Source organism: Porites lutea, chromosome 9, assembly GCF_958299795.1.
Source record: "Porites lutea chromosome 9, jaPorLute2.1, whole genome shotgun sequence".
Lineage (NCBI taxonomy): Eukaryota > Metazoa > Cnidaria > Anthozoa > Scleractinia > Poritidae > Porites > Porites lutea.
Window position 1 is genome coordinate 16,383,062 of NC_133209.1, and position 14,657 is coordinate 16,397,718.

Here is a 14,657-nt window from a genome sequence, read left to right on the forward strand (position 1 = left end):
TATAAGAATAACTTCTGCAGTTTTTATCCGTTAAAGCTCAAAGTTTGCAGAATGGTAGAACTTTGTATTCGAAACTAATCGTATGATTTTTGTTTTTCAATTTTAACGGTTTTTGGCGGGAAAATGACGTCACAAGAGTGACACCAAAAGTTAAATTTCAACTAAATGGTTTAACAAACAAGTAATTTTGAAAGAGCATGACGGGATAGAATCAGATGTGAAAAATTTTTTTGGAAAAGCTAAATTGCTTTAAGAGATATAGCATTCTAAAAGGCGCTTTTGTTTCTAAAAATAGCAACAAAATGGCGGGAAATTCAAAAATCAAAGCTCAATAATTTCTTAACCAAAAATTTTTTCAAATTTGATTCTATCTCGTCATGCTCTTTCAAGATACCCTTTTTGTTACATCGTTAATTGAAATTTTAAGTTTGCTGTCAATCTTGTGACCCCATTTTCCCGCCAAAAACAGTTAAAATCGAAAAACAACAATCGTGCAATTGTTTGGAATACAAAGTTCTACCATCCCGCAAACTTTGAGCTCAAACGGATAAAAACGGCAAATGTCATTCCTAGGGTACCGTTTCAGGCGTTCCACTAGCCCGGCGTGAAGGGAATTTATGTATGTATAAATGGACGTATCACAAACGTTGTCTTAATTTTGTCATCAGCCCTAAAGAAAAATTACAAAATGCACCACGATTTGAGAGGGATTTGTGTTGAATTTTGCCATGTGCTCATCCGATTTTAATTGCTTTTAGATTAACTTCTTATTTTTTTAATAAAAAATTTTCAAGGAATAACTTCTCTGTCTATTGTTTTGAGTTTGTTTATTCATAACGTCTGCTCAAAACACAATTGCGAGACTACAGCATCACTGCGAAGACGTTAGTCTGCTATACAGCCGTTTTTAGTGTCGTCACGCAACGCTCCTCCCCACTAACGGCTGCTGAAAACCGAACTACATTCCTTTCCCTTTGTGTTTGTGGTCTAACGAACAAACCAATCATGTACAAGAAATTTGACAATACGTGAGCCGCAGGGCGCTAGGCAGCGAGCACGCTTCTCAGTTTTCGACAAATCAATCAATCGTCGCTGAATTTAGACGGGCTCTGTGTTTTCAAGCAACGAAAAGGTTAATTTGCAAAAAAGTTTGTTTTAAGCGGTCAAGAAAGTTCCAAGTGAAAAGAAGGTTTGATAGGCCTAGAAGACTTTTACCAGGATCGGTTGGTTCTTCATTTAACGTGCATATGTGCTGATATGTAGTGAAGAATTTAATGTACCGGATGTGCTCATTGTGTTCTGTGAAGACTAAACTCTCAAAGGTACTGAGTCAAAAAGCAATCTTATAAATTATCGATGAGCGATTTCCCGAAACTATACCTGGCAACTTTATGAGCACATCCATGTTGTGAACCGCAATTTGCTCGACTTTCTTGCTGTTGCTGCTTATCTCCTAAAGTTTGAATAGGACTCGACTACGACAACACTGTAGTTAATTCCTTGTTTTCATGCGACGATTTTGGTTATTCTGACATTCACACATGGGGCAACGATAAAAGCAAAGCTGTGATTGGCGGAGTCACAGTACCGCAAAGGTGGCGCGAACACTTTCCAGAAAATGGGAGCTGAATTATAATTGGCTAATCACGGGAAAGGAATGTAGTTCGGTTTTCAGCAGCCGTTAGTGGGGAGGAGCGTTGCGTGACGACACTAAAAACGGGTGTGTAGCAGACTACGAAGACGTCGGCGAATTTTATAGAATTTTTACTTTCAGCTTCACTTTTTGGACCCTTTAAGGTGATCCCATAGTAAAAGAACCTAACATAGATTGTAGCTAAAACTTGGTGCACTGATGTAACAAGTCAAGAAGATGATAAAAAAGTAATAAAAAGTGGGGGTCACCGTGCTCGTTTTGACGTCACAATGCTGACAAATACGGCTATTTAGGACCCTTTTACAAAAACCGCGGGCAGCCCAAAACTAGACAAAAAGGAGAGATTTTTTCGATGATGCATGTGGCATCACACAGACTTTGACTTTAATGTATTGTTTATCCACTTACGTACCAGAAAAATGCCTTTTAATGCCCTTGTTTTTACTTTACGTTCCAAAGTAGAATTAAATTGGACGCGCGCTTTTTGACCCGTGACGGCTCAATCCGTACAATTTAGTAAAATTGCCAAAAAACTGAACATAGATTTGTGCCAATTTTTTTCTCATCGAAAGGAAGCACTGTCCTTATTAAAATCATGAAATAAAAAATGGGGGTCACCGTACTCGTTTTTGCGGTAGAGCTGCAGAAAGTGCGCACCAAACGCATTTTCTCCAATTTTTGAGAGAGGACTGGGGCGAGTTTCAAAATAGAATGTACGTGAAAGGGGGAAGAAAGTATTAAAAAATCCGTTTTTACAGAATTTACATCGAGATATCACATTTAGGACACAATGTGATAAAGAAAGTGTTTAAATGACAATCAAAGTGAGTAAGCACAAGTTAAACATCCACTATCGAGGTTCTCCGAGAGGAGGTCGAACTCAGCAACACGCGTACTGCTTACGTTATGCACATTCCCAACACATTGAGTCTCACCTCGGCAAGAAACAACAGCAAGCAAAAATTCCAATAGCGTTTCTCTTCAGTCAACTTCATTTTAATAATATTACTTCACATGCTCTTTTTTACGGCGACCATCTTGTTATGCGCAGTAAGAGATGTGCAGTGCAAAACTAGGGAATCACCTTAAGCAATTTACTTTGAAATGTCATGTTAATGACGTCCGCAATTCGGGCGGTTTTGAAAGCAGTTTTTACCTATAGAAACCGATTTTTAGACGTAAAAAGTACATTTCCTCTGCATTCAACTTCACAGAACGTTTCGCTAGTTTCACTTTGAGATAGCTTTGATGTTTTGACAGCTTTTGTCTTATTCAACTAATCAAATCATTTGGCAACATTTGGTCCATTTTAAAAAGCTTTGTGATTGTTGAGCGTGTTTTATGAGTGTAGATCGATGGTAAATGCTTATACTCTCTTTCTGTACCAAACTCAGTTTTGTCATAATAAGTGTCACGCAACTTAATCGTATCTTCAAATATTTTCAACAAATTGCAAAGATTGTAATACTTGATGTGCTTCAGTTAATAATGATATTGCATTAACAAGATTTCATACTTATGTTCATGACGCGAAAATGACAGGAGGAAGGTTTTATGACCCAGCTGTAGAGGGCGTAAAGACCTTTAAAAAAGACTACGTCATGTTCGTCCAAATTCATCAAACCTTGATTGATGCAATACAGTAAAACCCCGCGTATAAGAACCTAGATTTTTCCAAGTCAGCCTGAACAGGTTCTTATATAAATGGTGCTTAACTTGAAATCAGGCTATCTAGGTTCTTAAATGGGTTCTTAATTTTTGGTAAGAAAAAAAGTACTTGTATTGGTGGGTGTAGCCTTTTATATTAAATTATTCACACATTTTCATTCTAGTTGCATACACAAATCATACAAAATACAACTTTATATTACTTTGGAAATTAAGAACCCACTTTGAAATTTCAGTCTGAAATGATTCTTATGTGAAGGGTGATTAAAATGAAAATTCCAGCCTGAAAGGTTCTTAAATTGTAGGTTCTTATACGCGGGGTTTTACTGTACGTTGAATCTGGTTTAGCGTCTTGTTAAACGGTGTTGCATTTCGTTCGATGGCATTTGATCAGGATGGAATGATTTCGATGAAAACGGTTTCCGGATGAAATAAAACCCTAAACACGACTTTCAGAATTCCACGTTCACTATTTATTATACTGCTTTATTCTCTGACCTTACTCAGGGGCACCCAACGAGAATATAGTTCAAAACCACTTAAACATAGCATTGTTTATCGTATTTTAGTATTTAAACGGTAGATATAGGCATATTTTTATCCCCTAAAAACTTTTCATCTGTTCGGATTTCGTAGCTGAAAGTCTAGTGGTCCGAAAATTATAGGGATCAAAAGTTACCTTTTCGAAAATTTCAGCCAGATAAGAGGCTCCCGAAAATTATGGTGACCTTTTTAGGGTAAAAATCCGTTAAAAATGGGCAGTTATACCTTTTCTTAGATGTTCGAAAATCCTAGGATAGGCAGGCAAGCAAGAAATTTTACAACAAATGTTCCGAAAATTCTAGATGTCAAATCGTCTTCCGAACAGATATTTTCCAAAAATTGACGTTGGGTGCCCCTGCTTACTGCAACCCAACCAGGTTGCACAGAATACCTAGTAAGTTTGCAGTCTCTACTATGACAAAGCACTCAAATTCACCCCTCAACAGGCATATGACGACTGAACTTATTTTTCATAATCACTTCGTAGCTAATAGCAAGATCGTCAAAAAACTAATTTCACCAAAGCTTATGCCATTATTTAGAGGCATACATGAGCTCCACGCAGCTAGCTTTCACTGAAACAAATTCTAAAATTGATTAAGGTATAAAAAGCTGCTCTGGAAATAATACAATGCAATTCTGCATACTTATAAAAAAAGCGAAAAGAGAGTTTAATAGAGCGTTTTTAACTGAAGTTAGGTCTTCCATATTGGTGTCCTAAAACAATTAAACGGCGGCCATGTTAGTGCCTCCCAAACCAGTGGTGTGAGAGATGAACCTTTTTTTCTTTTTAAACATTCTTTTGTCTCAATACGTTGGCATAGCTGCTGGTCGCGTGAATGAGTGACTAACTGCAACTAAGGGACCGTTCATTTTTTTAATCAAGTGGGGTGGGTGGGGGGGCTGGCGGGATTTGAGGGGGGGGGGGGGGCATGAAAAAAATTCCTTCAAATTTTCCACTGACGGCATTTGTAATAATGCAAACAGTCTACCAGAATGCCAAAAACCAGAGTGTCTGACATTCAGAAAGTTCAGGTTTTTCCGGGGAACCATGCCCCCGGACCCCCTACTTTATTATGCATCAAAAGGCAATTCTACCTCACTAAAATGCAAAAAAGCATAAAAACATACCAATATCGAACGTTTCATTAGGGAAAAATAACAAACTCAGCCATTTTTTTCTTTGTCCTCCCTCTCTTTTTTTTATGAGGGGGGGGGGGGGGGGGTGATCTCAATTAATTTGGTATACAAGGGAGGGCCGCCTAGAAAAATTCCTTGTGAAGAGGGTGGTCATCATATACTGCATGGGCTACCCGTCGAATACCACCATTCCCCCTCCCCCATTAAAAACGAACGGTTCATAAAGTCGAGGTTTGTTTAAATGAAGCTGTTGATTCAACTCAATACATAATGACTACTTACAAGCCAGATACTGAACACTGCTAAATTTAAGATCTACAAACGTCACTTTACTTAAACTTGTGTAGTTTTTTGTGGAATAGCAAGAGAGTCAGGTTACAACTTTTTTTAACATCCTTAACAGTTAACTTACAGTCAACACCTATACAGTTCAATGTATGTTTACCATCTCGACAATCTCTTCATCTTCATCAACTAGTAAACTTACTTCATCGGTATCAACGCCAGAATTTTCCTGCCCTTGATTGGCTCGTGGTACTCTATTCAAGTACGCTTCAATAATTTTAGGAGATTTCTCTTCAATGGCCAAGGCCATAATTCGTTTTTGTCTTTCTCCTCCTAGGTATTTGGTGACGATCTTGGGGAACAACCCGGTAAAAAACGCAACTGCAGTTTTTGCAACAGGCTTAAAACCGAGATGTAGCCGCATTGTCAAGTAAAAGACAAGGAATACGAAACTTGAAATGAAGGCCACCTTCAAAATCAATATGCAAAGAGTTTCTCTGATGGACTTAAGCTCTGCGCAAGCCATATCGAAAAGCTCCTTCGGGATTTTTATCACGTTGCGTTTGCTTTTAGAAGGATCGGTTTTGACGTCTGTGCACAGTCCCTCATGGGAGATTCGATGACTTTGTTTTTTGTAACAGTTAAAAATTGCAAGGGAGAGATCATGGTACCTGTTACTGAATGAGCTGTAGCTGCTCATCAAGTAGTAACAGAAAAGAAGAAAACACGCCACAAAGGGGGAACTTTCATCAGGAAACGAAAGCGCCATGATGACGGCCAGTAAAAGGGTTAACAGAATACCCAAAGAGGCACATGTCAAAATACAACCTCCGCCGAAAGAGGCTAAAAAACTTACAACGAAGTTGTCGATCAATTGAACGTACCTTTTCAAAGCTGGTAAACGAACAAAAAGGGACGACATGTACAGCTTTGAAAGAAATACCTGCGAGCACGACCTCAAAAAGACAAACTGAGGAACTGTACTAAAAAATTCAATATACAGCCGCAGCAGCGATGATAAAAGTAATAATATAACAGCAAATGGAAGAGTGAGCAAAAACAGTACAAACAGAGGACCACGGAAAACCCATCTTGTATGCAAATCCTTCAGAGTAATTATTTCATAATACCTTTGAAGACCTCGAACGAACAAACTCCAGCATTTAGCTAAAATCAGGGTTGCGCTCGCATATGGTTGAGGATTTGCCGAGGAATATCACGGCATAGACATTGAGCACGAGGGTTACATTTCAATGTTTGACAAGCGAAGCAGTTCTTCATTTCTGGTTTTACTGTATGCAGAAATAACAAACAAAAAAATACCTTAATAGAGTAGATGGCCACGCATACTGTGTGAAATGGAAAGGCAAAAATAGAGAACTAAGGATTCACAATAACAACTCCAAGAGCGACGGGAAGAATCGAAAGCATCACGAGTAGGGTACGGAATATGAACATTTTTCCAGTCTGACACCGAGTAGATTTGACGATAGAGCAATCATTGAAGAATAAATTGTTCCCCACCGCACTTCGAATACTAACTGGACTTGCTCCTTCTAGGACAATATATCGAATGCCATTTTCCATGACAAGTGTTGGAGGGAAAAGACAAAGTAAGGCTGGGAGATGGTTCGAACAAAGAACCCCCAACACGATGATAAATACAACGTAACCTGAAACCCATGACGACTGAACTTCCTGTGTTGTAAATACAACGTAGCCCATCTCTTCGATACTCTCCTTTACTTCTTTTCGAAAGTCTCTGGGTCTTAAAATCGTTATGCTTCTGGGCTCAAAGTGGCAAAACCCTTTGATTTGTCCTTCCTCGTAGCAACTAACAATCCAAGTCAAAGTCCAAACGCCTTTAATTCCGCGAGAAAAGCTGGAAAGCGTAATGTTTGCCGGTGTCGATACGTTAAAGTTGTAAAAAGCGATTTATAAGATGTTTGGTTAAGGCATTTCTTATTCACCTCCAGGTCGTAGAGAACATTAAATGTGATCAGTCTCTTCTTTGTAAACACGGGATCACATTGTTTGGTGAAATCAGACTCATTAACTCTACAGTTCTAGCTACATGTTGTATGATTGCTGAAGCCCTCGCTGACAGAGTGCTCTTCTTCTGTACCACTGCGTTGATGTGAACCCTGGACAAGCTGCACGGCTAGTAACACCACAAAACAGTGCGGGGCAGCTGACAGCATCCTCAACAGATTTGGAAAAAACGCAATTACAGGTGCACAAGTACGAGCCGTAAACTTCAATCTGCTGCGTAAGCAAAATACTATATGCGCCTAGATGAGCAAAAACTTGCTTTGCTTGCTTTTTTTTCTGCCTCATAAAAAAATAAAAGGAAATGTATTTACATGTACATTTTTTAAAATGACTGAACCGAAATATCGAAAGACGCACGAGTGATCAAACATAGCTATATTTTGGAACAAGACTGATTGTTCCCGCCTCATCAATTCCAACAATGAAATATCCATAGACATATTAAAATTCACCTCTACATCAAGGGCATTCTCGATAAACAAACAGCCAAGGAACCCGGACTACTTAAACGCGCAGCACTTAAACGTTTTTACTAAAAGAAGAAACCAAATTTCCACATTAAAATAACGTGAAGGGTTATACTTGAAGGGGCTAATAAGAAACTTGTCTAAAATACAACAGTCACTTCAGATTATAAGGTATTGTTTCAAGGTTTTCCGCTCAAATGACTTTTTACCTCGGCTCAGCAAGATCCCAACAAAGTTAATTAACAAAGAGAAAAAGACGCGGATGCAATTTCCGCCATACATCTTTCAGTACTTGCACCTTCATAAGGCTAAAGAGTGCATAATTGGCTTGTAAGTGTTAGCAAAAAAAATATAGATAATTTAAGTTGAAAAAGCAACTGTCGTCCATAAAGGTTAATTAAGGATTTTCTGAAAATGCTGTCAGCTGTGTAATCACTGAGGTCATTGTTGACATGCTATTTTGGGACATAGGCCTTGTTTTCTAGCGTCATCTTCGGAAATAACAGAATAAGAGTAATGGATGTACAGCTGTATGGGTCTAGAACTCGATCAGCGAACCCAGTCATCCATGGTGCTGTATCATGGGTCCAGTACCACCCCGCAAGTGATCGCAACAATAAATAACCTAGTTTTTAAAAACCTGTTCGGCTAAATTTGCCACTTATACCCCACAAAACAGGAACAAGTCTGTTTAACCTTTGCGTGTGATCCGCGCTTTAATTTTTCTTATTATAGTCGTATAAGCATGCATTTGTAAATACTTACTTCGTATGCAGACTTTAAAAGGTTCAGATAGGCTTAAGAGCACTACATTTTTACATCCCAAGGTGGACAGTACATTACAGTTCTTTCCAGTGCAGAGATAGATCTTGAAGGAAGTGATAGGGTGGTGGGGAGGGGGGGGGGGGGGGGGGGGGCGATGCTCACCCAGAACCCAAGATACACGTGAAAAAAGGACCCGTCCCAAAAATAACATTTTCTCGGCCCCGAACTTTAGTTTGGTCTAAAAATAGAGTGTAGGGGAGGGGGTTCTCGGGCCCCTCGCCTACATGCGTTCATTACTGAGCAGATTAAGCCATTTCCATCCCCTGTCTTAGCCTGTTCCAGGCTCCGAGATAGTATGGTCCGTAAAATTGAGAAAGCGCGAACACAATGCGTCATCCCCACTATCAGAGAGAAAGGAACAGGCTACCCTTGTCCATAAAACTGCTCCTTCATTCATTTCAAGAAATTCGTTCAGTTGATAACCTTACCCAGCTGTCTCATTAGCCTGCGTAGGCTACTGTCTCGTATTCAGCTACGAGGTATTAAAAATATCACCAGGTCACGGCTTTTTAGCTGAAAAGAAACCTAAAATAATAAAGTTGCAAACTCTACAAGCATTCATTTTTTTTAAAATGAAGATATGATTGTCTCAGTGGTAATTGCAATTTAAGCAATTGCAAATATACCCAAAAAGTTGTTATTTTGCTAATCTAAAAGCATTCAGCTGGTAAGTTTAAGATCTATAGTATACATGCAGGGGTGGCTACAAATGGGGACAAAAGGTTATATTGAAAAAAATCACTATTTAACCCTTTCCCCCTTAAAACTTGGGCCTGTGTCTTTAGCTGAAAGCAGGCTCTTTCTGTAATGCAGCATTAAACAACACACTGAGAAATTGAATGCCTTTGAAATAATACTCCACCTCAATATCACAGTAAACTCTTCCCCTAGCTAAGGACTAAAATCATGTATTAACTAGGAAAGGGCAAGGGAGGGAGCAGGGAATTTACATATATTAAGAGTGAAAGTTTAGACTCTTAGTCAAAGAGATGACCCCCTGTTAGTAGGGTACTTGAGTGTACCTCCTGGGGGTAAGAATACATGTAACAGTGCATCAGACTGTTAGACTCTGATTCTGAGGCTATAAGATGGTTACCGGTAATATTATAATACTGAACAATGATGCAGTCAATGAAAATCTCCTTCTTTGATCTAATTTAAAAGCACCTACTAGCCTCAATCATAACATTCATATTATTCATAATTTGGATTAAAATGGATTAAAATTGTCACTTTACAATTCCTTGCTCTTGCAGCATTTCTTTTAACTTGCCAGACTGGTACAGTTCAGCGGTTTCTGATCCTCCACCAATGCTTGTTCCCTTAATGAACACATTAGGCACTGTTCGTCTCCCTGTCATTACCTGGAGGGCACTCTACAGACAAAAGGGAACATAGAAATCATTTCGATGAAAAAAACAACACCCTTCTGTATTAAAGTCACAATCAAACCCCTTGTCATGGACACCATTTCATTACAGAGAGTTTATCTGGTCCCAAAGATCCAAAACTTCATACAATCAACACCACTGTAGTTATCTGTACAACACTGCTGATTGCCACAAAAGGCAATGAAATTAATGATAATGGCCAATTTTCCTGACCATTGGTTCATGGGCCTGTGTGTGTATATCAAGATATGAAACAGTCAGGACATACAGCTTATAGGTGGTCTAAGAAAAATTTGCTAAAACGATCTGGTCCCAGACTGGTGTAAAACAGTGACATCATGCATGAAAATTGCTTTTTTCTGGTTTCATCTACAAAATTTTCTGAAATCTGAAAGAAAAGCTTAAAACTAGTAATAACCAAAGGTTACGGAGTGCTGGTAACAACGATCGAATGTCAAAATGATATTGCTCCTGCCAAGTCCAGCGCTGTGCTTTGTGTAAGTTTCATGTGACTTGACAAGGGGTTTAATTTTGTCTGTGGTGCAGGTTACCTTTCATACCACTAATGACAGAAATTGACGGCCCCAAGCTAGCCCTTTAATAAATAATAGTAATAGGACTGAATGGAGTCCAATTCGGTCTGTAATCATACAAGTGATTAACAAAGTCTGAGTATGATTACAGACTGAATTGGACGACACGAAGTTCTGTTACCAATTATTTATAACCGTAACAAAATTTGTGATGTTTAAGGCTTTTTTAAAATTCAAACAAAAGAAATCCCAAGAGTTTTTTTCCAGCAGTAAAATAAAAAGGGCATTTAAGTGCGCACGAGCAATGTACTGTCCTATTACACTGTCCTATTAGTGCTGAAATCAGGACAGTTGATAGCCATTAGATTTGAGGATTTTGTTATAGTAATGATTAAATGAAAAACACAGTTGAACCGCCATTACGAGGCCAGCACCCTCTATTAAGTAGTAGTCTCGAAATAATTGCCTCCACTAAGCAGCCACCTCTATCAAGCTGCCGTGGCCACCTTTTGGCTGTCCCAACAAGAGTTCTCCCATTGTTTTCGACTCTATTAAGCTGCCATCAAGCGCTTGGTACACTTTAATAGTTTGGCTTTATTTGAAGAATACGAGCCCTAGGATTTCGCAGTAACGAAAGTTTCTGGTACCATGTATTTACCGTGGTCTACAGTAACAGAACCAGAAAATAGTTTCGCAGTGCCTTTTTCAGCCTTAGGGGTCCATTTACAGAAATTCATTATTTTTTCAGACAGATACTTAACTACTTGGGCAATTCATTAGGTACGACTCATATATGACACTAAAATGTTTAGCATCTATCAGTTCCATCAGGAATTATACATTGCTGGTTTATGGCGCCGGTGTCCAGCGCCAAAATTTAAAAACATTTAAGAGATGGGTTCCCATGAATTTCACAAAATATAAAAAATATTGTTATGGAACCAAAAAATTGCTTTCCATGGGAATTGAAATCCTAGGGCTTGAGAATATGATGAAGGGAAATCCAGTCCAAGATAGGTGATGACTGATTGTGAACCATGGACTAATAATGCTGCTCCTGTCATGTGTTTGTTTCAAACTAAAGGGGATGTTTCTGCTAAAGGACATGCTCATGTTATGCTAATAGAGTACTAAAGTGATGATGTCATAAAAATGAAATTTCTGAAATTATGGCATTTGTCAGGATATTCTGAAAGAACAATGTCCAAGAGGCCTACTTGCCAAAAATGAGCATTTCAGGGCAAATTGTCTCTGAGATGCTAGCCGGTTATACTCAGAAAACTCCATACAAACCCTTCTAATTTTTTGGGGGGTCAATCCAAAAAAATTTAAAAGGGTTTGTATGGAGTTTTCTAAGCATAACTGGGCTACGATCTCACAGACAATTTGCCCCGAAATGCTCATTTTTGGCAAGTAGGCCTCTTGGACATTGTTCTTTCAGAACATCCTGACAAATCCCATAATTCCAGAAATTTCATTTTTATGATATCACACTTTAGTACACATATCACACTTTAGTACTCTATTTATGATGAACCTCTATTGAGTGGCCAACCTCCAATAAGTGGCCACTTGCCAGTAACCCAAGGGTGGCTGCTTTAATGGAGGTTCATTTGTAATCTGAAGATTTTCAGTTTGAAGTGTTTAGAGTGGGTTGCTGAAATTATGCTTGCCTCATTGATTGCATGAACCCTTGACCAACATCAATATTTTCTCAGCAATATCACTACAGTCGAACCTGTATTAAGCGGCACTGTATTAAGCAGTCACCCGCTATTAAGCGGTCAGTTTTCAAATTCCCGAAAATTCTTCTCTTGATGTACTGTAATTTCAACCTCTGTTAAGGGGTCAACTCTATTAAGCGATCGCGGTCACCATTTGCGAAGTCTCATTGTCTTAACCTGTATTAAACGGTCACACGGTGTCAATTACTTGTTCATACAGTTTCAAATATTAATACTCTAACACACCTGGTACAACAATTGATTTTCTTGTTTATTTTCGCAAATCATTAAAATGCCGGAAATGAATATTTCTATTTGAGGGCAAACGTCTGATTTGATCAGCACTGGAGATCGAATTTTGAACTGTATTTCTTGCAACCTGTATTGGGCGGTCAACTTGTATTGGGCGGTCACTTAGCCATTCCCTAAGGGTGACTGCTTAATACAGGTTTGACTGTATAATCAAAAGAAAAGGTTGTTATGAGAATTGGTAAAAAGATCACTTAAGGGAAAATGCATTGATCCTTTGATGAATTCTCTCAACTAACTCTTTAAAGAAAATATGTATGGAAATCTGTCTGGGGTACATGTATTTGAATGAGGATACTGGGGCTTCAAGGAATGAATACTCTGCACATTAATAAGAAGTTACATGTATACTTCCAGCTGGGAGCGAGATCGGAATTGACTGATGCATTTGGTACAATCATGGTAAATACCCCAAAGTATTAAGATTTCTATCGGCAAACCATTACTATATAAATTTTCATCACCATTTTCATTTTGTCTCTTAAATGGCTAACTTTCCATATTCTCACCTGGATCTCCGCAGCGTCTTGCCTTTGTTCGATTTCGTAAACTTTCATCTCCTCAACTCCTGCCTCACTTAAAATCCTCTTGGCTAGAACTGAAAACGGGCATGTTGTTTTGGAGAACACGACGACATTATGTTTTTTAATGGCTGACTCTATTAACGAAAGAGCTGCTCGTGAGGCGGACATCACTATAGTAGTAAACAGAAAAACAAAGACAGCCTCCAAACTGTTCGTTGAAAGAGCTATCGCTGCATGTCCAGCCTGATAAGCCTGATTCTACGTCGCCATGTTGTCCGCCATTGTGAACCTACCCATAAAGTATAGCGAGCATCTATCGTGCCCAGGCTCCAGGGTTTGAAACCTCTCACACAGAGTTCTTGGCTTCTTATTCAAACTTGCCATCCTTTAAAAGGCAAAAATTGTGAGAATTGGAACCTAGAGCTAGGAAAAGTAGTGAGAAATGGGTAAAAAGTCTTGAGATGTTCCATATTTCCTAGTGGAAGTTGAAAAAGAGAAACATTAAGTCATCACGTCTGCACAATTTGTGGCAGAAGCAAGTCGCGACCGCTAAACGTTTTCTTTGGATAGAGCTGTGGCTATCTATTGATGTCTAACTTGGAAACGAACCCTACAACACCAAGCGTGACCATTCGAGAAAGCGTGGGAAATCAGTTCCCAACTCGTGCGAACCTGAGATAGGTCGTGAAATCGTGAGACTCAAGAAAAAGTCGTGAGACTTGGCAAGTCTGAGTGATTTATCCGGAGGATAGCTTTATCCAGCCTTTATTAAAACAACTTGGACTATGCGCCCGTTTCTCGAAACGCCCCGTAACGTTTCGGGTCCGAAGCCAAATATTGGAATCAAAACATTTTGAATAGTAGCACAGTTCGTGGCTCACAAACCAGTCAATTTCGCTTCCTTATCCGTTGGCAGTTTCAATGTATCATTTTCAAAATTATTGAAACTTTCTTCTTGAATCAGGTGCAAAGGCGGCAAACACTAAACAGCTTTCCAGGCCCCAGATCACTAAACGTTACAGGCCTCTGGTTATATTGGAATTGACCCTTTTCACTTCTCACTTCCCCTCCCATCTCAGGTGCTTTGTTAGAAGATAAGCCTCTAATAACAGATTTAACGTTGTTCTCTAGTAAATTCTTAAAAGAGGACTCTAGTTCACCAACCCCAACAGTCTGAGGTTCAGTCTCATTAAGATCTGCAGGGTCTGTGATCAAACTAAAAGCCCTTAATCACACTTTAGCTTGCCTTCATGATTACTGTTAAATTTACTGTAGACGAACAGGGGTCTTTTTTGCATGAGCATGCGCGACCGCTGAACAAGCGATGTGCATGGAGGCTCACCACAGGGTTTGCCTTCATCAAAATGGCGCGTCTCAAAGCTAACATAGCGATTATTTTGCTCGTTGGTCTTGGCGAATGTGCTCGTGATTTAACAAAATGTGTAGTTTGCAAAAAAAACTCTAACATGGTCTTAACAAAAGCGAAGTAGACCGGCTTTAACATACACGAGCTACTATCAAATTTCATCTACCCACTTGACC

At 39.1% G+C, this 14,657-nt stretch overlaps 1 protein-coding gene across 1 annotated transcript; it reads right to left on the reverse strand.

The window, feature by feature from the left end:
* Positions 1-9,319: 9,319 nt before the first annotated feature.
* Positions 9,320-13,400, reverse strand: LOC140947807 (uncharacterized). Its single transcript, XM_073397004.1, has 2 exons — positions 13,101-13,400; positions 9,320-10,010 (listed from the first exon to the last, which is right to left on the reverse strand). The coding sequence occupies exons 1-2, from the start codon at positions 13,281-13,283 to the stop codon at positions 9,864-9,866; spliced, it is 330 nt and encodes a 109-aa protein (XP_073253105.1). The 5' UTR covers positions 13,284-13,400; the 3' UTR covers positions 9,320-9,863.
* Positions 13,401-14,657: the final 1,257 nt, after the last annotated feature.

Coding starts and splice junctions, on each gene's coding strand:
- LOC140947807 (XM_073397004.1), bottom strand. CDS start 13,283: ATGTCCGCCTCACGAGCAGCTCTTTCGTTAATAGAGTCAGCCATTAAA. Junction 10,011..13,100: donor AAGACGCTGCGGAGATCCAG/GTGAGAATATGG, acceptor TTTTGTCTGTAG/AGTGCCCTCCAGGTAATGAC.